Here is a 24,885-nt window from a genome sequence, read left to right as displayed (position 1 = left end):
TGGCTTCTGTTCTTCAAACTCCCACAACCTGGAGCAAAGCCTGTCCCTCCCCCAGCCTCAGTCTTTCCATCTGTACCATGGTCTAGCCCAGGACCCTCTCCTGCATAGGGGAAGCTTCCATGCTGGTCCCCATGCTGGGGACCTGGAATTCAGACCAACCACCACCAATACACAGCATTAAATTTATGGTTTTACTTTTTTTTTTTGTACTATTAATTGAACCTGGGAATGTTCTACATTCCCAGCCCTTTTTTATTTGGAGACAGGGTCTTGCCAAGTTACTGACGCTGGCCTAGAACTTAGGATCCTCCTGCCTCAGCCTCCCGAGTTGTTGGTATTATAGGCACATGCCACCACACTTTTACTATTTTTTAAAACTACATGTTAGATATTTTTATCTGATGATATGTACATTTATTACACTTATTATTATGTGGCTAGGCAGTGACTCCAGGGGTGCTCTACCACTGAGCTCCACCCAGGCTGGTACCACCACACCAGATTCTATACAGGTGTTTGTGTGCACATTTATTTTCATTTCTCTATTGTGTTAGGTAGGGATGCTACAGCAAAATACCATAGACTGTGTGGCTTAAACAGATATGGGCAGACATAGTTCCGGGGCTGGAGTCCAAGATCATGGTCAGGATCTGGGGAGGACCATCTTGTGGATGGCCACCTCCTCATAGTGTCCTTTGTGTATGTGTGTGGCGCTGGGGATTGAACCTCGGCCCTTGTGCATGCGAGGCAAGCACTCTACCAACTGATCTAGGTCCCGAGCTTCCTCAGTGTCTTCACCAGTGTCCGTGGGCCTGGCCCCACACTGTGTCTTCATTTAACCCAGTCACCTCCTTGAGGCCCTAGCTCCAAGACAGTTGCCTGGGCTGGGGTTAGAGCTTCAACATAACTTGTGGGTGGACATAATTAGTCCCATAGCACGTAGGAATAGATTTTCTGAATCACAGCAGAAGTCTGTCTTTAACTTCGTAAAATAAACAAACAAAAAACTGTTTGCAGGCATGGTGGCACATGCCTGTCATCCCAGTGGCTCAGGAGGCTGAGACAGCAAGATCAGGAGATCAAAGCCAGCCCCAGCAATGGTGAGGTGCTAAGCAACTTAGTGAGACCCCGTCTCTATATAAATTACAAAACAGGCTCAGTGGTCAAGTGCCCCTGAGTTCAATCCCGGTACCAAAAAACAAAACAGAACAACAAAAAAAAAAAACTATCTGCTATAATATAGTTCACATGCATAGTGATGTTTTTTGAGATTCAGGTAATATCTTCATACCTTGTGATCAAATCCCCTCCAATGGTATCCCAAGAATATTTAGTTTTTGTTTTGGTTCAGGTGATGGTACCCATGGCCTCTCATGTGCTAGGCAAACTCTTTACCACTGAGCTCCACCCCAGCTCCAAAAAGTTAAAACCTAAATTTCTCACTAACCTTCACAAGGCATCATGATAGGGCCTCAGTGGATCCCTCCGGCTCTAAAGGCTTCCAGGACTCACTGACCCCATCAATCACCCAGTTGCTGCCCCAAATGCGCTTCCTGCCCACTGATGAGGTCCTCCAAACCTCTGGTTGGACTCAGTCCCTCTAGAAGCACTCAGTGGTCCCAGGGTAGACAAGTGGCAGCTATTATCCAGCTCTTCCTTAGGCATCCTGGTTCTTTTCATCTGAATTCTTTTTTTTTTTTTAATATTTATTTTTCAGTTGCAGGTGGACACACAATCTTTATTTCATTTTTATGTGGTGCTGAGGATTGAACCCAGTGCCTCATGTGTGCTAGGCGAGCACTCTACCACTACAGCCCCAGCTCCTTCTCATCTGAATGCTTACAATGAATCCTAACTACCAAAACGAATAGCCGGGGATTGGTGGTCCCAGCAGTATGGGAGGCTGAGGCAGGAGGATCGCGGGTTCGAAGCCAGCCTCAGCCATGGCAAGGTGCCGAATAATTGAGACCCTGTCTCTAAATAAAATACAAAACAGGGATGGGAATGTGGATCAGTGGTCGAGTGCCTCTGAGCTCAATCCCTGGTACCCAATAAATAAGTAAATAAATGTCATTTAATGCCCTGCTAGACTTGAATTCCTGGAAACCAGGGTTACAGCATTGAGCACCTAGTGTTACCTATTGCTAGACATAGTTTCAAGTCCTTGGGGCTGGGGAAGTCTCGCCACCCTCACAGCTCTATAGAATCCGTACCGTTATGAGTCCCTTTTCGCAGGTGGGGAGACTGAGGCACAGAGCAGTTAAGGAACTTGGCAAAGCACTATTTTTTTTTTTATTAGGGATTGAGTTCAGGGGCACTCAGGCTGACAGGGTCTCACTGAATTGCTCAGCGCCTCCTCATTGCTGAGGCTGGCTTTGAACTCGTGATCCTCCTGTCTCAGCCTCCCTAGCTGCTGCGATTACAGGCGTGCGCCAGGCTCATTCACTTTTTAAATCAACTAACGTGTGTCTTGAGTACTCTGTGGCCGTGGCACGCAGTAAGCGCTCGGTAAACTTCTCTTCGGGATTAAGTAAATAAGCCGAGCATTTTGAGGCTGTTTATCCTAGGCGACCCCACATGGCCCGCCCCTTCCCTAGGCCCCGCCTCCTAGGCCCCGTTTTGAGTCGAACGTCTCCTCGGGGCGGCCAATGGCAGACGCCCTACTAGGCGCCGCTTCCTGTGGTAGCCAATGCTTGTTCCTTAGTTCGAGAGGCTGCTCTTGTGGTATCCAATGTCCTGCTTCGCCATTTTGAGACCCGCCTCAGGGAGGCAGGCTGTCAATAACCCGCCTCCTACGTTAATTGGGCCTTTCTTCCTGTGGTATCCAATGGTTGGTCCCACACTTCACGCCCCTCCTCTTGCGGCGGCCTATGTTCCGCCCCTCTCCCTTAAGTCCCGCCCCTTCACTCCCTTAGCGATTCCTTTTCCCTCCTCAGACCTTTTCCCTTTCACCTCCCATAACCTCCGCCCCCTCCCATTAGGCCTCTGGGTCACGCCTCTGGATTCGCCCGTTACCCAATCCCGTTAACTTGCTCCGCTCCTACCCCTCTTCTCATTGGTCGCCGCGCTTCTCTGTCCCCGCACGTGGGCCTGAGCGACTGAGTCACCGGCCCGTGACGGCCTGAGGGCGGGACTTCCGGTGGCGCCGAGCCCAATAAGTGCGCGCCGGTCGGCTGCCTGTGCGGCCGTCCCGCCCCCTCAGCGTCCGGCTCCCGCCCCCGGCTTCGCCTCCCGCTGCCGCCGCCGCAGCCGCCGCTGCCGTCGCCGCCGCCGCCGCTGCCGCTTCCCGCGGCCTGGGCCTCCCGCCGCCAGCATGCCACACGCCTTCAAGCCCGGAGACCTGGTGTTCGCCAAGATGAAGGGCTACCCTCACTGGCCGGCCCGGGTGAGGCCGCGCGGGTGATGGGCCCTGCGGGGGGTGGGGCAGCGGGGTCCCCGGGCCTGAGGGGCCGCGCGCGGGGCTCTGAGGGCCCTGTGGTTCCCGGGGTCCGCGGGTCTGAGTGCGGGGCCTCCGGGCGATCAGCGGCCTGAGGTGCTGAGTGCGGGGTCCGGCGACTCCGGCGTCCGAGGGGCCGCGCGCCGGGGGTCCGGGTCCGAGGGGCTGAGGGAGCCTCTCGGGGGCTCGGGACCCGGGGCCTGAGGGGCTGGGTTTGGGCGCGCTGAGGCCGGAGGGTCGGTGGTGGGCCTGAGGAGAGGGTCGGCTCTGGTGGGCAGGACCGCGGGAGGCGCGGCGGGGCTGCGATCCGGCTTCGGGCCCCGTGGCGGGCCGCGGCCGGAGGGGCGGCTGGCGGAGCCCGCGGCGAGGGGCGCGGGGGGCGCGGGGGGCGGCTCTCCCTCGCTGACCGCGCGGATTTCGGTTTCCCCTCCGGCGGCAGCCGGTGCCCAGGGCTGAAGGGCGCCCCGCGCCTGGGAGTGCAGCGTGTGCGGTGGCCGGTGGCTGGGGTTGGCCCTGTCTGGGGGGCTGTGTGCAGCGGGGACCCCAGAAGCTCCTGTCACCCCAGATCTGAGGGCTCAAGTGGCCCCGGGCTGAGGGTGGTGCAGTCGGCCGGGGGGACTGAGGGAGGCTGGGTGAGGTGAAGACCAGCCCCTGGCGGACGGGCAGTGGAGGGGTGAGGCCCAGGAGTGTGGCCGGGGCTGGGAGGGCGCTCACAGCCAGCGCTGACCCCTGAGGGGTGGGGGCAGGCTGCCCCGGAGGCGCGCTGGGCGGTCCTGGGGCTGGGTTCGGGATTCTCTGCAGGAGAGGGCATGTGTGGCCAGGATGCCCATAGCCAAGGCCAGGAGCCAGGGGCGGAGAGAGGAGTTCAGAGAACTGAGGGACAGGGCAGGTTCCCGTGGCCACCCAGGAGCTGGAGAGGTGGATGGGGAAGGCAGAATTTGGTACCAGAGAACCCACTCCATCCTAACTTGTGGCACTCATTTTCCTGGGGGAGACCATAGAGGTGAAACTTTACCGACACTTCCCTCCTTTCCAGAGCTCCAGCTTTTCCCTCCCCTGACCCCCCTTCTCCAGCTCAGAGAGCCCAGAACATTTCCAAGCACCTGATTGGAAGTGAAGGGGCTGCTACCCTCTTGTGGGGAAGTGACTGACAGCTGCTGGAGCCCGTGGGCCTGCGGGGAGAGGGTGGGACTTCCTGGATGCTCAGGGCCTGTCTCCTGCAGCCCACCCCCACCCTCTACATCCTTGGAGCTGCCAGCTGCATCCTTTGGGAGGCCGCCTGCCTGCATGATCTCCTCTTTACAGGAGGGGTCCCAGGGGAGGGTCCTGGGAGTTCACAGAAGCTGATCTTGGCCCCACCCCTTATTTTCTTCAGGGGGCCATATTTGGCTTTGCTTAGGTGAAGCACCTGCCTTTGAACCAGCTTTCTCCATAGGGGGAGAAAGATCACCTCGGGTGGGGGACAGGTGCAATGAGGGGTGTCTAGAAGAATGCAGATTCCTATTTGTAAAGTGATGTGTCTTCCTAGGTTGAAGGCTCCCCTCTCCTTTCATGCCTTTCCCCAAGTAACTTGGTTGGTTTCTTGGTGATTTCCTGGGTTGTTCTGTGAAGTTGTCTCCTGTCTCTCCCACTAAATCACCCCCTGATTGGGCTGATTGACCTCTCACTATAGATTGATGACATTGCTGATGGTGCCGTGAAGCCCCCACCCAACAAATACCCCATCTTCTTCTTTGGTACACACGAAACGTAAGTGTCTCTAACTGTGGCTTGGTTACCCCCCTTGGTGCCTCCCAGTGTGGCCTGGCTCACCTGGAGTTGGTCTGTTGTTCCGTTCTCCAGAGCTTTCCTGGGACCTAAGGACTTGTTCCCCTACGACAAATGTAAAGATAAGTACGGGAAGCCCAACAAGAGGAAAGGCTTCAATGAGGGGCTGTGGGAGATTCAGAACAACCCCCACGCCAGCTACAGTGCTCCTCCGGTGAGTACCCTGGAGATGGAGAACATCCATTTGGGGTGTATGTGGGGCCCATTTGGGGATATTTCTTTACAGTGGGGGCTAGAAATAGCCTTTTCCTTATCTTGTAGGAAAAGGAAGTTTCTAGGGCAGGGTCTTTCCTCCTTGGTACTGTGGACTTTAAGGACCAGATAGTTTTTGGGGGATGGAGCGTTCTGGAATGCAGGTTGCTAAGTGGCACCCATGGTCCCCGCCCACTCCATGCCAGGGGTGCTGTGAAGTTCCCAGACACTGCCTTGTGTCCTCTGGGTAGGGAGAGAGGGTTGAAGAATCACCCTTTGCTGAGAATCACTGCTATAGAATGAGCTTTAATTGTTTGTGGTTTTGTTTTTGATTTTGTACTGAGGATTGAACCCAGGGACCCTCTACCACTCAGCCACATCCTCAGCCCTTTTTATTTTTTAGTTTGAGATAGGATCTAAGTAAGTTGCCCAGGCTGCCCTTGAACTTGTGGTACTCCTGCCTCTGCCTCTTGAGTGGCTGGGATTATTGGTGTATGCACTATGCCCGGTGAGCTTGAATTTATAATAGGATGTTATTAAAATTTTTATAAAACCTATTTTTTTCTAAGGAAAATAATTTCTTTAAAAAATTATTGTCTGGGCTGGGGGTATAGTTCGGTTGGTAGAGTGCTTGCCTTGCATGCACAAAGCCCTGGGTTCAATCCCCAGCACCACAAAAAAAAAAAAAAAAAAAAAAAATTACTGCCTTTCTTTCTCCTTAGGTTTTGGATGCAGGAGAATAAGTGATAGTTTTTAGATGTGAGAGTTCATGGTCAGGTGGGAAAAAATTGTCAGGAACCATAGCAATGAGGACATCCCAGTGGCATATCAGTGTCTGGGAATGTTCTGGGAAAAGAAGAACTTTTGAAAAGTAAGTCATTAATGGAAGGCCTTGAAAAGCCAGAGAGTGGTGTCCTGTGGTGGGCATTTTGGGGTGAGGTGTGGGTGGAGGAAAGCTGGGCTGGGGTTTTTACTCTTTTTTTTTTTGTACTGGGGATTTTACTCTTTTTTTAAACCAGTGCTTTTGTGGGTAGGGGGCAGTGATGGCCTGGATTTAGAAGGGGTTGGCATGAAGATGGGAGAGGCCAAGGGAACAGATCTCAGTGAGGGAAAATTTGTTAAGTGAGGGAAAGGATATCCATGGTTGTTTGAGGAATGGAAATTGGGAGTTGGTGAGGGTCAGGTCTGGCATGTGTTTTTCATCAACTGAAGATGGATGGAGTCATTTTGTCGCCCCTGGTCCTGCTTGAGAACTCAGGGTCCTGAGACGGTCTGGACGTGCCTCTCTATCTCAATCTGGACTGGGTGGTGCTTGCGAGCAACCACTCATGGGTCCACACACGTTTGTGTTGACACATGCCATGTGCCATGGGCTGTGGGTCTAAAATTTGGGATATACTCAGCAGATGTGTTCTGGACATTGATGGTTTGGTAGCCTCTTATCAAGGGGCTGGGGCCCATGTGTATTCATGTCAGTGGTATTTTATTCTTGATAAAGAATCTGTCCAGGAGGTGGAGGGTTCCCCTGTTTGATAACTCAGCATCTTTCCTGAGGTTTTACTTGTCCCCAGTCTGGCTCGTGGATCAGAAGGTCTTTAAGGCATGAGATCCTTTTCTGGCCCTGACTCAAGTTCTCTTTGGTTATGTCCTAATCTTATTATCTCCTGGTGAATCATCGCACCATTTAATATTTATTGGACACCCACAGCTTGCTAAGTACTGTGTAGATGCTGCCCTCGAGGAAAGGAAATGCAAAAATAGTGCACCCTTGAAATGAAACAAGTTCTCTGCAGGTCCCCCAAGTAGCTGTAAGTGTTAGAGCTTATTTGTGCTCTTTGGTTCTCTAACCATATGTGCTTTCAGTGGAACATTTGTTTAAAATGCAGATTCCTGGACAAGCCCCTTGAGATGTAGCTTTAGTAGTGTAGGACTGAGGCCTGGGACCATTGAGGTCTTCCCTGCAAAGTGCTGTCTCCGAGCCTTTGGATGTAGCCATGGCATAGGTAGGTTTTTGAAGTCATCGCTTTTTAGGAAACTGAGCATCTCTTTTTTTTCATCCCCAAGGTTTTTGGTTTGAAAGGCACTGGTACCTCCATTCTAAGCCTACTGCTTACTTTTTGTTTTGTTTTCTTCCCAAGATAACCACAGCTGCCAATTCCTTGTATACCCTTCCAACATTCTTTTTTTTTTTTTTAAAAAAAAAAAGAGAGAGAATTTTTTTAATATTTATTTTTTAATTTGACGGACACAACATCTTTATTTGTATGTGGTGCTGAGGATCGAACCCAGCGCCGCACACATGCCAGGCGAGCGTGCTACCGCTTGAGCCACATCCCTAGCCCCAACATTCTTTTCTTAAGCATATAATTCTGAACTTTGATGTATTTACTCCAGAGTAAATCTTGAAAATTGGTCCATCTCAGCCCACAGAATAGCCTCAATACTTTGACAATCTTGGCTAGGCCTCCCAAGAGGAAAGGAGGGCCAAGTTCTCATCTCCTCAGAAGCCAGCAGGTAAAAATGGCATCTGGGGTGTTTTTTTACTTAAGTGTGTTTTGGTCCCCACAGTGAGAGTGGCCTGGGCACGTTCTGTTTTTCCATTGTACAGATGAGCAGACTAAAGCCCAGAGAGTTTGATTGAATATCCACAGGGCCCCAGCTAAAATCTGATAGCCCTTAGACCTGGGCCAGGTTTCCCAATATTTGTCCTTTTTAGCAGTATAATAGTGAAATGTGGGGCCAGATCGTTCTCTGCAATAGAGTCTCCCCTGTGCATTGTGACTGCTGAGCACTATGGCTGGTCTTCACTTGCTAGCTGCAGTACTACCTGTCCATTTCACCCCAATTTTTTTTTTTTCTTGGTTCTGGTTATTGAATGTTGGATGTAGGGCTCCACTCATGCTAAGCAAGTACTGTAGCACTGAGCTACATTCACAGTCCTGTTATTTTATTTTATTTTTTGGCACTGAGGTTTGAACCCATGGGTGCTTTACTATTGAGCTACATATCCAGCCCTTTTTATTTTTTATTTGAGACACTGGCCTCAAATTTGCCATCCTCCTGCCTCAGCCTCCAGAATTGCTGGGATTAGAGGTGTGTGTCACCATGCCCAGCCTTTATTTTATTTTGAGACAGGGTCTCATTAAGTTGCTTAGATTTGTCTGGAACTTGTGATACTCTTGCCTCAGCTTCCCGAGTTGCTAGGATTACTGGTGTGCACCAACATGGCTGGCTCCAACCCCAATCTCATTAACCAAAATATGTCTAGAAATTGATAGATGCATCCTGAGGACAAAATCACTCATGGTTCCATTGGCTTAGAAGGATCCCACTTCATATTTCCTTGTTCCTTGATAGGTGAAGAGGCAGAGACCTGTACAGGGCTCTCAAGTTTGTCAGCAACAGAACTGAGCTGAGACCAAAGTGCAGGCCTCCCTCCCCCAGGCCAATTTTCTTTTCTTTCTGGGGGGAGGAGGAGGACCTGAGGCCTGCCCGCTCACAAGGGAGCCTGGGGCTAAGTAGACCTGGGTTCAGGTCCTGGCTTTGTGCTGCCTGCTGACTGTGTTCCTAGGATCATGCTCTTGGTGTTCTCAGCTTCTCAGTTATTGGGAGGCTTCAGTGAGAAAATGTGCAGTAAGTACTCAGTGGATAGCAGAGGCCACAATGGGAAATGAGGAGACCACGCGAGGTCCGGCCTCTTCTGCACCATAGTTACCTCCAGGCTTATTCAGACAGCCAGCTGTTTCTCTCATACCCATCCGATGCTGGGATGTTTGGAGGTGGCAAGCTTTGGCTTTTTATTTCTTCTGGGTTCTTCTCGGGGCCACCAGCATTCACATCCACTAAATGTTTCTGTGTGGATCAGATTTCCCAAAACCTTTGCTGAAAGCCAGCTCCGTGAGATGCAGAGGTCCTGGCTGTACGCATGGACTCAGGGTGAGCAAGTTGGTCCCAATCGCTTGATGGGCTGTGGAGGCTCAAACCAGACTACAGCCGGTAAAGAGAAGGGCTGAAGTGAGGAGGGGCTTTGACTGCATGTGTGCCTGTGTCCAGTGGCCCAGGCTTTGAGGCCAGAGCAGACCTGAGCTGTGTCCCTGCTCTGTTAGTCATTCATTCTGTTTTGGTACTAGGGATTGAATCCAGGGCAGTGTCCCACTGAGCTACATCCCTAGCCCTCTATTTGTTTGTTTGTTTTTTATTGATACTGGGGTTTGGGCCCAGGGATGCTTAGCCACATCCCCAGGTGTCCCCCCCCCCCCACACACACCTTTCTTTCTTTCTTTTTAAATATTTATTTTTTAGTTTTAGGTGGACACAATATCTTTATTTTTATGTGATGCTGAGGATTGAACCCAGTGCCCCACGCATGCCAGGCGAGCACGCTACCACTTGAGCCACATCCTCAGCCCTGTTTTTTTTTAATATTTATTTTTTAGTTGTAGTTGGGCAAAATACCTTTATTTAATTAATTTATTTATTTTAATGTGGTGCTGAGGATTGAACCCAGGGCCTCACACGTGGTAGGCGAGTGCTCTACTGCTGAGCCACAATCCCAGCCCATCTACAATCCAAGTTTGAGACAGGGTCTTGCTAAATTGCTTAGGGCCTCGCTAGGTGGCTGAGACTGGCTTTGAATTTGCGATCCTCCTGCTTTGGCCTCCAGAGTCTCTGGGATTGCAGGCATGTGCCACTGCTCCTGGCTTCATTCTGTTCTTGAGCTGTAACTTAACCTCTCTCTGACTGTATCCTCATCCCCAGAATCAGAGTGGTAATTCCCACCTGTTGCACAGAGAGTCATGACAAGCTCAGTGTCACTTAAATAATGGTAGATCTTGGAAAGGTCTTTGGCAAAAGACCTTTGGTCCCATCATTCAGTCACTTAGACTCTCTGAGCTGCTGCTTCCCCTTGTGAAAAGTGGAGCTGAAGCTCTCCCTTCTCTACTCACCAGGTGTGCTCCAAGGGGAAGTAACAGATTTGAGAGCCTCTGAACTCTCTGAAAGAAAGGTGTGAGAGAAATCACTGTGAAAATGTTGTTATTCTCTCCTGGCATTTTCAGTTTGTGGGGCTTGACCTACTTAAGTATTGTCCTTTTTAATAATCTTGTCAAAAATTATATAGGCAGGGGGCCCTGTTGCTGTGCCGAAGGGTCCTTGGCCACAGTGGCACAAGGCAGACAAAACATGCTTGGTGTTGAGCAGCGAGGTCATTTCAACACCTGGTTCTCATTTTTCTTGTCTGTTAAGCAGGGATTGTTAGCTTGAGACTGTGTGCAGAGGTTGGTGGGGGAAGAATAAGGGGCTTTATAAAACAGGGAGACTGGAGGGGGCAGGAAACCGAAGGCGGGCTAAGTTCCCCTCCTGTCATTCCCTCCGTCCAGGTTCTCTCCAGCCCAGCTCTGCTACCCAAATTCTTCTTCCCACGTTTCCATTTTTTTTCTGCCTGTGTGTGCACTGATGTGCTGCAGAGACCTGACCTTCAGCATCTGTCTAGCCCTTCCACCGCTACCTCCCCCCAACCCTCCTACTCCCGCCCACCCAGCTGTAGCACCTCGACACAGACTTGGCTCCTCTCTGCTTCTCCTTCCTGGTCTCACAGTCAGCATGTGCCTTGAAACTCCTTTCACGTTCTTTCAGGCCCTTAGTCCTCCTCCTCGATTTTACTTGGCCAGTAGGCTGCCTCCATCTAATCCACTGTACCCTGGCTAGCTAGTTATAACAAGAGAATTTGCCTTTCTCTGTGATCTTTTTTAAAAAATTAAGATAAAATTGACATAAAATTCATCATTTTAGCCATTTTCTTTAAAAAAATTTTGTGGTCCTGGGGTTTGAACTTGGGGCCGTGCACATGCTAGGCAAGCCCTCTGCCATTGAGCTATATCCTCGGCCTCCCTTTTAACCATTTTAAAACTCTTACAGTAGCTTTAGTACATTTGTAATGTATATAACCATCATCACTCTAATTCCAGAACATTCCCCTGCTCCACAAAGAAACCCACCTACAGTCATCCTCAGTTCTCCCTCTAGCTCCTGACAACCTCAGATCTACTGTTTTGATTCGCCTAATTTAGCCAAGAAATTCCTTTCAGTGGGATCTCTTGCTTTGGGGCCTTTGTCCATTTTCCTTGCTGCCCAAAGGTCCAGGTTTCCTCTGCTTAGAGTGTCAGTGCTCCCTTCCTTCTCTGTGCTTGACTGTTCCATTCTGTACCCGTGCCACATGGCGTATCTATCAGTTGATGGACATCTGTGTTGTTTTCAGAGATTGCGGCCTTAAAAAAATCTTATCCCTGGGCTGGGGATGTAGCTCAGTGGAAGAGCGCTTGCCTGGCATGTGTGAGGCACTGGGTTCGATTCTCAGCACCACTTACAAATAAACAAAATAAAGGTCCATCAACAACCAAGATTAAAAAAAAAAAAAAAATCTGCCTCCTCTTCTGTCTTAAGTGATAGATATTCAGAATAGAAATGACATGAAATAGCTTCGGTGGGTTTTACTCGGATACAGCTAGGCTGGTGTCACCCAACGCCTCTGTGCTCGAGAACTGCTGTGGCATCCCCTTCTTGTTCTTGTGACTGTATATTTACTTGGCTGTCTCCCCATTAGACCATGAGCTCCCTACGGGCAGGGACCGTGTCTTATTCGTCTCTAGCCAGGGCCTGGCACATAGTAGGTATTCCAGGATGTTCGTTGGATGAAGGAGTGATGGCTGAATATTCCTGGGGCTCCTGCGTTTTCCTTCCACAAACGTAAGACATCCTAACTGAACTCAGAAAGGGACCCAAGAAAGCCCCGTGCTTTCACTGTGCGCTTTGCCTGATGATTTTAGAGCCTCAGTAACACCTTGAGTGACCCACCCAGTCTCACTGTGTGCCTCTCCTTTGCCATCTCATCTTCCTGGGCCTGGGGAAGGCTATACCAGCCTCTTCTGGCTGCTAAGGGGACCATCATTCATGCCATTCCTGCTCTTTAGAGTGCATATAGCCTGTCCCCCTCTGCGTGCTGGGGACAGATTCTCCACTGAAATGTCATCCTCTAAAGGGCCTCATGGACCACCCAGTGCAGAATACTCCCACCCCTCAGTCTCTACAACCACATGCAGTGATTTTTCTCCCCGTTGCCACAACTGGGAACCATATTTATGTTATCAGTCACTCCCAGGGTCAAGGGACCATGCCTCAGTCCCTTCTGTGTCTTCTCTACCCCCTCATGTGGTGCTGGGCACATGGCAGTATGCTGTCCCACAAGCATTGACTGATGGTATGAATGAGCCTGGCATTGGCCAGCACAGAGGAAGCCCACAGAAGTGGTGGCTGTTCTTGTGCCTGCTGCTGCCTCTACTGTCATTTTGAATGCAGTAGAAATTGAGCAGCACCTGGAAGGTGCTCAGAGGTCTTGTCCTAGGCCAGCTTCCTCAAGATAGAATGATTAAAAAAAGAGAAAGCAAACATTTCTGAGCCCTTGCCACAGCCTGGGCCCTGCCCTCGGTATTCCACGCACCACTTCAGGCGCACCCTCACCATAGCCCTCTACGGCCAACACTGTGTTCAGATGTGGAAACTGAGGTACAAGAAAGGCTGGAGTTACTTGCCCGAGATTTAACCCTGGGTGCCACTTCCTGACCCTAGTGTCTACCATCTTACCCTCCTGTCTCCTTCTCTGGGCATTCTGGGCCTTGGTTACCCCATTTGTAAAGCAAGGAAGCCGGGACCTGACATTTGAGACCCCACTGGTGGGTTCCCCCTCCCAAATTTGGGAAATCCACACAAGACTCAGGGTGACACTGTATTCTTTGACCTCCACACCCAGCCCGTGAGTTCCTCCGACAGTGAGGCCCCTGAAGCTGACCCAGCAGGCGGGAGCGACGCGGACGAGGACGAGGACGACCGGGGGGTCATGGCCGTCACAGCCGTTACTGCCACAGCTGCCAGTGACAGGATGGAAAGTGACTCGGATTCTGATAAGAGTAGTGACAACAGTGGCCTGAAACGAAAGACATCAGCATTGAAGGTAGGGGTCAAGCCGGGGCATGGCCTGTGCGTGGCACAGGCACCCCAGCACCCTGAAACCTCTCCCACCAGCACCCTTCTCTTCTTTAACAAAAATTGAGATAAAATTGTTACACCACAAAATTGATCATTTCAAAGTGTACAACTCAGTGATATTTAGTATATTTGCAGAGTTGCCATCTTTTTCTAGTTCCAGAACATTCTCATCATCTCAAAAGGGACCCCAGAACCATGCATGAACTGTCACCCCATCCCCTCAAATTTGCACCCACAAATTCCTATCTCCGTACTTTTCTGTTTTGGGCGTTTCTTGTCAGTGGAGTCGGGCGTTGTGTGGTTCTCATGAGCATGATATCTTCAAGGTTCTTCATGTGGTGGTGTGTTGAGCGATGCTGCACTGTAGAGATGGCCCCTGAGTTTGTCCATTTGTGCTTTTTTTTTTTTTTTTTTAATCTTTGTTTATTTTTATATGGTGCTGAGGATCGAACCTAGGGCCTTGTGCATTCTAGCTCTACCGCTGAGCCACAATCCCAGCCCCATGTCCATTTGTCAATGGTCATTTGGCTTCTTTCCCACTTCTTGGCCAGGATGGCTCATGCTGCTGTGAAAATTCCTGTACAGTTTTTTTTTTTTTTTTTTATGCAGATGGTGTGTGTTCAGTTCTGTTGGGGACAGTCTCTTCCCTGTCTTTTGACTGCTTCTAAATATATGGGTACATGATGAAATGACCAGGTTCTTAATAGTAAATTCTTTGATAGAAGAAGAAATTTAAAAATTTCTTTTTAATATTTTTTTGTTTTACTTTTTTGGTGGTGGATATTAAACCCAGGACCCTCTACATGCTGAGTACCTACTCTACCGCCGAGTTATCCCCCAGCCCCTATTGTTTTTAACTTGTTTATTTATTTATTTTTTTATTGTGGTGCTGGGGATCGAACCCGGTGCCTCATGCATGCTAGGCAAGTGCTTTACCACTGAGCCACAACCTTGGCCCCCTATTATTATTATTTTATATCTTTAATATGTGGTGCTGAGGATCAAACCCAGGGCCTCACACCTGCAAGGCAAGCGCTCTACCCCTGAGCCACAACCCTGGCCCCTTATTTTTATTTTTATTTTTATTTTTAGTGGTGCTGGAGATTGAACCCAGGGCTTTGTGCATGTGAGGTAGGCACTCTACCAGTTGAGCTATATACCAGCACCCCCCCATTATTTTTATTTTTAATTAAAAAAATTTTTTTAATTACAGTTGGACACAATACCTTTATTTTATTTATTTTTACGTGGTGCTGAGGATCGAACCCAAGGCTTCACACATGCTAGGCAAGCGCTTTATAGCTGAGCCGCAACCCCAGCCCCCCCCAATTATTTTTTTATTTTTTATTATTTTTTTAGTTATTCATGGGCACAATGTCTTTATTTTGTTTATTTTTTGAGGATCGAACCCAGGGTCCCACACGTGTGAGGCGAGCACTCTACCCCTGAGCCACAACCCCAGCCCCCCAGTTATTATTATTATTATTTTTTTAATATTTATTTTTCAGTTTTCAGTGGACACAACATCTTTATTTTATTTTATGTGGTGCTGAGGATCGAACCCAACGCCCCATGCATGCCAGGCGAGCTCGTTACCGCTTGAGCCACATCCCCAGCCCCCCCAATTATTTTTTATAATAACATTTGCTTTTGCTTCTAAAGCCATGAGCCATATTCATTGTAGGTATTTTGGAAAATGCAGAAAGCTAAAAAAAAAAAAAGTTTCCTGCTATCCGTGGGGTGTTACTGAACCAAACAAGGATACATGATATCTTGATGTATTTAGGAGCTTGTTTGTTTTGTAAGTAGTGTTATGAGCATTTCCTTGCATTACATTTTGGTTGGTTGGTTGGTTATTAGAGATTGATGTCCTTGGGGCACTTAACCACTGAGTCACCTCCCCAGCTCTTTTTATTTTTTAGTTTGAGACAGTTTCTTGCTGAGTTGCTCAGGGCTTTGTTAAGTTGCTGAGGCTGGCTTTGAACTTGGGATCCTACTGCCTCAACCTCCCAAGTTGCTGGGATTACAGGAGTATGCCGCTGCTCTTGTCTACATTTTGTTTTACAATGAAGTTTTCAATGGCTGAGAAGTTGTCTACAATATAAATTAATTCTGTTATCTTAAGATTGTTGAGTAGTTTTTTCCCCAACTTTTCTTTTTATATTTATTTTTTAGTTATTATGGGACACAATATCTTTATTTTATTTACTTTTTTTTAAGAGAGTTTTTTTAATATTTATTTTTCATTTTTTAGTGAACACAACTTGTTTATTTTATTTTTATATGATGCTGAGGATTGAACCCAGCACTGTGTGCATGCCAGGCGAGCGCGTTACCGCTTGAGTCACATCCCCAGCCCTATTTACTTATTTTTATGTGGTGCTGAGGATTGAACCCAGGGCCTCGCACGTGCTAGGTGAGCGCTCTACCACTGAGCCCCAGCCCCAGCCTCAGCCTCTGCCCCTCCCCAACTTTTTATGATATGCTTTGACATTGTTTTTTAGAAGTTTCCATTTATTTCCACTTGTTGTTCGAGGAGTCACACAGAAATATATAGAATCCATCCTCTCACACTTAGAGGTAGTCAGTATGGTTCAGTATGTACCAATTTTTTTGCAATTTTGCTTTAAACAAATATAAATTATTATAACTCTTTTTAATAGCACTGGGCATTTGTTGGAAAGCCCTTCCATTTGTGATCTTCACCATAACATGCCCTTGGCGTTCCTTTCCTGTTTTGGGGGCTGTGGTTTAATAAGCAATCAGCTTTATACTCTCCCTTTGGCCACATTATTTTGTCAGAACTTTTCCTTGCAGCTGTAGATCTGGACTTTATATTTATCTTCTGAAGGCCCCATTGAGTACCTCCTTTTGTAAGGATTTTATGGGTTAAAACACATCCTTGGGCTATGGTTGGGCTCAGGGGTAGAGCACTCGCCTAGTATGTGTGGGGCACTGATTTTGATCCTCAGCACCACATAAAAATAAAATGAAGATACTGTGTCCACCTAAAACTAAAGTAAATAAACAAATATTTAAAAAAAAAAAAAAAAAAGACATCCTAGACCCCCACCATGAGCCTTCTTGGAGTCAGGCCCAGCATGGTGCCTGGCCAGTAGGGACACTGAGCTGGTCTTTCCACCTGGACACTGCCTGTGTGCTGTTTTTGCCATGGTACAGAGCTGTCCTGCTCAGGGACACTTGCCCCCCCCCCCCCCTCTTCAGCCTTCCATGTGCACATAGGAAGAGTGGGTCCTTTTTTACAAGGCCCTGTCCAGGACCACATGCTGTTGCTCTTTGGTACTAGGAATTGAACTCAGGGGCCCTCGACCACTGAGCCATATCACCAGCCCTATTTTGTAATTTATTTAGAGACAGGGTTGCACTAAGTTGCTAGCATCTTGCTTTTCTTGAAGCTGGCTTTGAACTCATGATCCTCCCGCCTCAGCCTCCTGAGCCAGTGGGATTACAGGCGTGTGCCACCACGCCAGCTCAGTTGCCCTTTTAACATCCTGGTTGTCTTAGTCCTCCCATTTTGCCCTATTGTTCAGGGCACCAGGCCACACCCCAGCTTCAAATGCTTAACCTTTCTCAGGGTCTGGAGCTGCTTCAGAATCTGACAGAAACCTGGAATTAATAACATGTGAACTCAGGATACAAAAAATGTCCTATAATTCGGGCATTCCCTGAATGCTGGGTTAAGAGTCTTCATCCTAATGCAGATGAGGAAGGAAACAAAGAATCTTTAATTTCCTCGCTTTCTTTTTCTTGATGTCCTTTCTCTCTGACCCTGGCCTAAGCTCGCTGCTCATCTCAGCCACCTCCTTTTTTGTTTTTTAGTACCTTTATTTTATTTATTTATGTGTGCTGAGGATCAAACCTAGGGCCTCACACATGCTAGGCGAGTGCTCTACCGCTGAGCCACAACCTCAGCCCCCCACCTCCCTTTTTAAAGGTGTGGTGTGAGATGAGCCTCAGCAGGCCTTGGCTTGGGATCTGTAAGATGGGGTCTAATTCCACCCAGCCTGTGCAGCCCTGTGGATCCAGCCCCAGCCAGAGCCCTGTCCTCTGACTGCCTGCTCCGCCACCAGGCCTTCTTCATATCTTCTGAAATGCCAGGCTCCTCATCTCAAAGGCCTTGGCACCTGGGGCTGTCGAGCCTCTGTTCCCCGTGTTCTCCCTCAGGCCTCATAGCAGCATCTACCTTTGAGCTCCTGATCTCAGGCACCCCAACCAGCCCTTTTTTATTTTACAGGACTTCTTGTTCTAACAGAGTCTTGTTTAATATTTACATCTGTCTCTGGACTAAAATATAAGTCACCCAGGAGTAGGGGCTTCACCTCTCATTTAGGGGTCACCAAGTACATGTATGTGCTAGCTTGGCTGCCGCAACGGAGTGCTGCAGCTGGAACAGCTCAAATGGTAGGACCTTACTTCCCACAACCCTAGAGCCAGAAGTCTGAAATCAAGGTGTGGTGGGGCGGGGACTTCCTGATGTGTCCCGACATGGTTGTTCCTTTGTGTCTGTGTCCTAGTCTCCCCTTCTTAGAGAGACCCAGTCATACTGCATTAGGCCTACCCTAGTGACCTCTTCTTACCTTGGTGCCCTCTCTCAAGACCTTATTACCAAACATAGATACACAACTAGTCCCTAATGCTGAGGCCTCAGGTGGGGCACAGAGTAGTCAACAGTTGTTAGGAAGATGAGCACATCTCTGGTTGTGGCAGAATGAGCAGAAGTGCTTCGTGACTCTGAACAGATGTCTTGATGGGAAACTGTGCTGTCTTTACTGGGCAGGGATTGATTTCTAAGGCCCATTTCTCTTTACTATCTCAGTTAATCCTTTGTATGATTCTAAAGTTGTTTTCTTCACATGGACTTCAGAGAACAGTAAGTCCCTGAAATTGAATGAAGACTATCTGTATCGGTATCTAAGATTTTTTTTTTTTTTATTGACCTGAAGCTCACGTAACACTCCACTACCATTCTTTGTGTGTGTGTGCGTGTGTGCATGTGTGTGCGCGTGTGTGCGCGCATGTGCCTGGGATTGAACCCAGGGATTTGCAAATGCGAGTCAAACGTTTTGCCCCTGAGCTACACCCCAGCCCCTCCCACCCCTTTTTTATATTTTATTTAGAGGCAGGGTTTTGCCGAGTTGTTTAGGACCTCACTAAAGTTCCTGAGGTGGGCCTTGAACTTGTGATCCTCCTGTCTCAGCCTCCTGAGCCTCTGGGATTGCAGGTGTGCGCCACTGTGCTCGGCCCCACTAACCATCCTTAAGTGTATGACTCAGTGGTATCAGGCACATTCATGTGGTGTGCGCCATCACTGCCATACATCTCTAGAACTTTCCAACTTAAACTGAAGCTTCTTCCACTCAACACTAAACCCAGCCCCTCCCAGCCCCTGGCTCCTTCTCTTCTGCTTCCTGTGTCCGTGCCTCTGACAACTCCTGTGAGTGGAGTCCTGCAGTGTGTCACCTAGTGTGACAGGCTCATTTCACTGACTATTGTGTCCTCAAGATTGGATCCCTGGTTTTTATTAGATTCTCAAAGACTCCCGTGGAAGCTTCTAGGATTGACCTCTACTGAGCTATGAGGGACCAGGTGGGGAATCGCAGGTTTCTCAGCCGCTGATATGACCAGACTGTTCCCTCACAGATGTCAGTCTCAAAACGAGCTCGAAAAGCCTCCAGCGACCTGGATGAGGCCAGTGTGTCTCCATCTGCAGAGGACTCGGAGAGCTCATCAGAGTCAGCAAAGACCAGTGACCAGGTCAGCAGGCAGCAGCTCCTTGATGGGGGGCTCGGGGGCCTGTGAGGGAGCCAGTCAGCAACGGCCCCTGAAGCTCCTGTCTCTTCACCCAGGACTTCACCCCCGAGAAGAAAGCCGTGGTCCGAGCACCACGACGGGGCCCCCTGGGAGGACGGAAGAAAAAGGTAGACCCTGTCGGTTTTGTTCCCTTGCTCACCCAGGGCTTCTCGTCACGGTGCCAGGCCCTGCCCTCAGTGCAGAGTTTGGCCCTTGTGGGAAAGGGGGCCGGGCTGCAGGCAGGTGCCACAGAGCAGCAGGTTTCTGAACGCCCACGTGCTCATGCTGCACCAGGAGCAGGTGCTGAGAAGCCGCCATCAGGCTTGGAAAACTGGATTCTGGAACGACACAGCCTCGAGGGTTCCTGTGTCTGATTGTGTGTGTGTGTCTGTGCTAATATGAGCATGAATAAGTGTGGATGGTGTGTCCATGGATATGTTTTGTGTGTCACTGAGTTTTTTTTGTGCATGAGTGTGTTGTGTGTTTGTAAACGTGTGTCGGTGTACCAGAGTGTGTACAAAGCTGTGTCGATGCGTCCCTGTATGCTTGCGCTATGTGTTGGGGCTGGGCGGTCGAAGGCCGAAGGAAGCAGCTTGTCTGGGTGGCCCCTGTGTAGGACTGCACGACGATCCTGCCACCAAACCCCGGGGCTCTGTTCTGCTCCCTGTCACCTGTGAGGAAGTGAGGCCTGGGGAGAGACCCCCTTACCCCAAGTGAAGGATCCAGCCGTGGCCCAAGATGCCAGGGCTGCCTGTGGCCCTGTGTTTTCACTGTGGAGATGGGGGTGGATTTAGGGGGTGATGGGATGCTCAGAGTGAGCCCTGAATGGGGGGCGGGCCAGGGCAGATTCAGCCTCTCCTTGCCCTGTGCACCTGGCCTCCCATCCCACCCCTCAGCCTCCTGACCTCCTGGCTGGCCCTGTCACTTTCCAGAAGGTGCCATCAGCCTCTGACTCAGACTCCAAAGCAGATTCAGATGGGGCTAAGGAGGAGCCAGTAGCCTTGGAGAGGTCAGCGTCTTCCTCCTCCTCTTCCCCCTCCTCCTCCGACTCGGATGTGTCTGTCAAGAAGCCTCCACGTGGCAGAAAGCCAGGTAGGGCTGACGCCTGCTCTCCTGCAGCTGCTACTCTGGGCCGCCTCTGCTAGGGGGCTGGAGCAGGCTTCTCGTCCCTGTCCTCCTCACCCAGCAGCCCTGCGAGTGATGGTGGACGAACCACCCCCTCCCCCTCTTCCACAGTTGAGAAGCCTCCCCCAAAGCCCCGAGGGCGGAAACCAAAGCCTGAGCGGCCACCATCCACCTCCAGCAGTGACAGGTAGGTGTCAGCCAGGGTTACTTGTAGCTCAGTCTCGGGGTGGCAGTATGAGTTCAGGCCAAGTCCTCTGTCCACCTAGGACAGAATCTAGGTGTGAGGTGGGCTGGGGTCCTGGGGCAGAGTCCAGAGGGAACCAGAGGCCCCAATGCCATTTGCCCCAGCGACAGTGACGAAGTGGACCGCATCAGCGAATGGAAGCGTCGGGATGAGGAGCGGCGGCGGGAGCTGGAGGCGCGGCGGAGGCGTGAGCAGGAAGAGGAGCTGAGGCGGCTACGGGAGCAGGAGAAGGAGGAGAAGGAGCGGCGACGGGAGCGTGCGGAGCGCGGGGACGTTGAGTGTGGGGGCAGTGGCGGCAGCAGTGGAGAGGAGCTCAGGACGGAGGACGAGCCCCTTAGGAAGCGTGGCCGCCGGGCCCGGGGCCGCGGACCCCCGTCCTCCTCTGACTCAGAGCCCGAGGCTGACCTAGAGAGAGAGGTGTGTGCCCTGGAGGGTGGCGGGGGCTGCTGCCTGTGCTTGTCCCCCTCACCCTGTTGTGGCCTTAGTGCACAGTTCCTTCACCTGCCGGGGAGGTAGCGCCGAAGCAGTGAGTGGGCCTGGAAGCCCAGGCTGGGGGAGCTGACGGAGAGCCCTAGTGACGTGGGTGTCCAAGGCTCAAACTGGAGAGTGGTTTCCATTTTTGTGGTGCTAGGATGGAACCCTGGGCTTTACACATGCCAGCAAGGCCTCACCACCAAATATATCCCCAACCTCTTTTCCACTTTAGAGAGGGGATCTAGGGAGAAAAGCATTCTAGGCAGCAGTTACCACCTATGCAAAGGCCCTGAGGCCTCACATACTAGAGGCACAGTGAGGGGCTCCTGGCTGGAGCAGAGGGAACAAGGGGGAAAGAGGAAGGAGGGAGGCAAGAAGGGCATGGGGCAGGTCCTACAGGGACCTATGAGCCATGGGGAGGACTTGGCCTTTGACCCCGAGGGAGGTGGGAGCCATGGAGGCTGTAGGCAGAGGGGAGAGAGGTCTGATTTTAGGTGTTCACACGTGCCCTCTGGCCACTGTAAGGGAACAAACAGCTTGTGGGTGGGTGTGGGAGCAGTTAGGGCTCTGAGAAGTGGTGGCAGCTGGTGAGCCTGTTCTGTGCCTTGGGCTGTGGTCCTATTAAGCTCTCTAACTTGTGACACTGGCAGTCTGGCAGAATTCAGGCTGGCCTCATAGCCTGAGCCCCACATGATGGCAACCCCAGGCCAGGTCTCCTTTCTTTATTGGAACCTGGCAAAATACCTCTTCTCTCCATCACCCCCTTTATTTACAAAGGGGAACCCAGCTCCTGGCAGAGGAGGGGTCCCCACCCCACCCTGAGCTGCTGGGCAGGAATGTGGCTCAGCCCCTCCATTGGTGGAGCCCTGGACTCCCAGTCTGCTCAGCCCTCTCAGGGCCGGAGATCAGGAGTCAACCTGCCCACCAGCTGCAGGCAGGGAGAAGGGCCGTGGAGTGGGGAGCCGCAGCTCTAGATGGGGTGGTCTGGGGTCTGAGACCATGAGCCCCATCACCTGTGCTCCAACCCCACCCCTGGCCCTGGCTGCTGTAGGCAAAGAAAGCGACCAAGAAGTTGCAACCGCAAAGTACAGACCCCCCGAGGAAACCCAGCCAGAAGGAGAAGAGAGGGCGGCCTGAGGAGAAGCCCAGAGGCAGGTCAGCTCCACAGCCCCCAGCCTCACCCCAGCCTGGACCCCGTGCTTCTCCGCCTCCCAGGAGGTCTCCTCCCCCATCGAGGCATGGCTTTGGAATTTAGCCCTGGAGCCAAATCCACTTGAGGGTTCAAGTTGCGGGGGAGCCAGGGCTCCAGGATTGTGGTCCTAGGTATCCCTGGGTGATACTTGGGGGCAGTGGTGGCTGTCGTGACTGGAGGAGCTCCTGGCATGGAGCAGGTGAAGGCCAGGGATGCTGCTCAGCATCCTGCAGTGCCCAGGATGCCTCCCCCAGAGAACGACACGGCCAGTGTCCACAGTGCCAAGGGCAGCAGCCGAGCCCCAGCCTGGTAGTTGTGGTTCTGAGACCCACTGAGGGAGGGACGTGGAGCCCATCCCTGGCCCACGTTGTAAATGGAATTCCAGCCACTGGTGAACAGACAGCCCTGGAGAACCGGCCAGCGTGACCCTCTGACTGCTGTGCCGTGGAGTGTGATGTGCGACTTACTTGCTTTTTTTCCTTGGTACTGGGATGAACCCAAGGCGCTCTACCGCTGAGCCAAGCCCCAGTCCTTTTTGGGTTTTTTAAACTTTAGAAATTTAAAAAAATTTTTTTAAGTTATACATGGGCACAATATCTTTATTTTGTTTATTTATTTTTATGTGGTGCTGAGGATTGAACCCAGGGTCTCACACGTGCGAGGCGAGCACTCTACCACTGAGCCTCAACCCCAGCCCCTTGTCTTTTATTTTGACACAGGGTCTTGCTGAGTTATTGAGGCTGGCCTCAAAATTATGATCTTCCTGCCCCAGCCTCCCGAGTCACTGGGATGACAAGCGTGCTCGCTTTCGTTCGAATATCAAACTCAAGTGCTTTCTGTTGCTGCCAGCCCTCTGCCACAGGGGTAGAGGAGGAGTTCTAGCGCTCCGCTTGGTTCACAGAGCCCTCATAGAGGGGGCTGGGTCTTGGTCTGCTTGAAGCCTGTAGCTGACTTGGTCCTGTCCTGGAGCTAGATAGTGACAAGCTCTGACCTGTCCTTGAACCCAGCCCCTGGGGCCTCCTAAAGGTTTCCTTCTGCCCTTTGGGTGGGTCCACCCCCAGGCCCTGGTTCTTGGGTGGGAGGACTATATGGTTTGCTGGGTTCCGTATGATGGGGTGCCTCTCCACAGGTCCATGAAGGTAGAACGAACCCGAAAGCGGTCCGAAGGGTTCCAATTAGACCGGAAGGTGGAGAAGAAGAAAGGTGAGGAGCCAGCAGCCTGGGCTTCACAGCCCGAGTCTGCTGGGGATGGGAGCAAGTGCATGGAGGTGGGGTTCTCTGGTCCGAGAGGGCGCTAGGCAGGTCCTCAGCACCCCTGAGGCGGGGGCTGGAGCGTGTGCAGGGTGGGCGTAGCTGCCCCCTGCCCTCTTCTCCCCCTACCCTGGCTCCTCTGGGGGTCTTGAGGCATTGCCCCAGCTGGCCTGGAGGCCTGCTCAGTCCTGCCACTCGCTGTCTTTCCTGGCCCTAGAACCTTCTGTGGAGGAGAAACTCCAGAAACTGCACAGTGAGATCAAGTTTGCCCTCAAGGTTGACAACCCGGTAAGACATTCTTGGGGCCATGGTATCATAGCACAGCCACTTCCCTGAGCCGTGTGGTCCCCTCTGCCACTTGCATCCAGGGCTTCCTTAGAATTCTTGGGAAGCTTGGGCAAATCCAGGGCCCCACTGGTGGAGTCCCTCATGGGATGGCCTTGCCAAGGGCAGTGCCTAGCTTCGCCAGCAGGGGCGCCTCAGGAGGATCCCCAACAGTGGGATTCTGGGTTATCCCTGCCTGTCCTGAGTCCCTGCCAGTGGCACAGTAAGTGGCACTGCTCTGCAGCATGCAGCCTTCCCTGCAGAGAGGCCAGGATGTCTCTTGCCCAGAGCTGCCATTTTTCACTCCCCATCCGACAGGACGTGAAGAGGTGTCTTAATGCACTGGAAGAACTAGGGACCCTGCAGGTGACCTCTCAGATCCTGCAGAAGAACACAGATGTGGTGGCCACATTGAAGAAGGTATGGTGGGACTAGAGATGGGCCTGCAGTGGGCCAGGCTCAGTCAGGAATGCCTGGGCTGGGGTTCCTGGTGGGCTGGTGGCTGTGGGCACCCCATGGAGGGTGGCAGCCTCAACTGGAGAGGAGGGTCTGGGGTGGGCAAGGCCAGCTGCCTTCAATAAGTGGGGCCTCCTGGTGGCCAGATTCGCCGATATAAGGCCAACAAGGATGTGATGGAGAAGGCGGCAGAAGTCTATACTCGGCTCAAGTCACGGGTCCTGGGACCAAAGATTGAGGCGATCCAGAAAGCGAACAAAACTGGAACAGAGAAGGAGAAGGCCGAGGCAGAGAAGGCTGAGGAGAAGCTGGCTGGGGAAGAGGCCCCCAAGGAGAAGGTGGAGGAGGAGCCCAGCACCGGTGAGGGGTGGGATGGGCCTCTGAACCTTGGTCTCCTGGCCAGAGGAGCAGTGCTTGCAGGATATTTTGGGTGGGAACCCAGCTCTGCTCTCTTCCCCAGACTGTCTGGAGTGGGTGTTCCTGTTGGTAGCATCTGCAGACCTGGTTCCATCC

General features: G+C 51.3%; 1 protein-coding gene across 2 annotated transcripts in view; it reads left to right on the top strand.

The window, feature by feature from the left end:
* The first annotated feature begins 3,210 nt into the window (after window positions 1-3,210).
* The window catches only part of Hdgfl2 (HDGF like 2), a 23,368-nt gene continuing 1,693 nt past the window's right edge, over window positions 3,211-24,885 (top strand). Inside the window, exons 1-14 of one of the 2 annotated variants that reach the window (XM_027952656.2) lie at window positions 3,211-3,385; window positions 5,109-5,185; window positions 5,279-5,417; window positions 13,260-13,460; window positions 19,157-19,270; window positions 19,363-19,434; window positions 20,239-20,398; window positions 20,543-20,618; window positions 20,780-21,092; window positions 22,201-22,304; window positions 23,471-23,544; window positions 23,810-23,880; window positions 24,235-24,336; window positions 24,519-24,732. In XM_027952656.2, coding sequence (XP_027808457.2) covers window positions 3,314-3,385; window positions 5,109-5,185; window positions 5,279-5,417; window positions 13,260-13,460; window positions 19,157-19,270; window positions 19,363-19,434; window positions 20,239-20,398; window positions 20,543-20,618; window positions 20,780-21,092; window positions 22,201-22,304; window positions 23,471-23,544; window positions 23,810-23,880; window positions 24,235-24,336; window positions 24,519-24,732 — 1,789 coding nt within the window. In that variant the 5' untranslated portion in view covers window positions 3,211-3,313. The remainder of the gene's footprint in view (window positions 3,386-5,108; window positions 5,186-5,278; window positions 5,418-13,259; window positions 13,461-19,156; window positions 19,271-19,362; window positions 19,435-20,238; window positions 20,399-20,542; window positions 20,619-20,779; window positions 21,093-22,200; window positions 22,305-23,470; window positions 23,545-23,809; window positions 23,881-24,234; window positions 24,337-24,518; window positions 24,733-24,885) is intronic. The other variant, XM_027952655.3, reaches the window with a different exon arrangement.

The sequence above is a fragment of the Marmota flaviventris genome, chromosome 1 (genome assembly GCF_047511675.1).
Source record: "Marmota flaviventris isolate mMarFla1 chromosome 1, mMarFla1.hap1, whole genome shotgun sequence".
Classification (NCBI taxonomy): Eukaryota; Metazoa; Chordata; class Mammalia; order Rodentia; family Sciuridae; genus Marmota; species Marmota flaviventris.
Note: the sequence above shows the minus strand (reverse complement) of the source record. Positions and strands in the feature narration are given on the sequence as shown.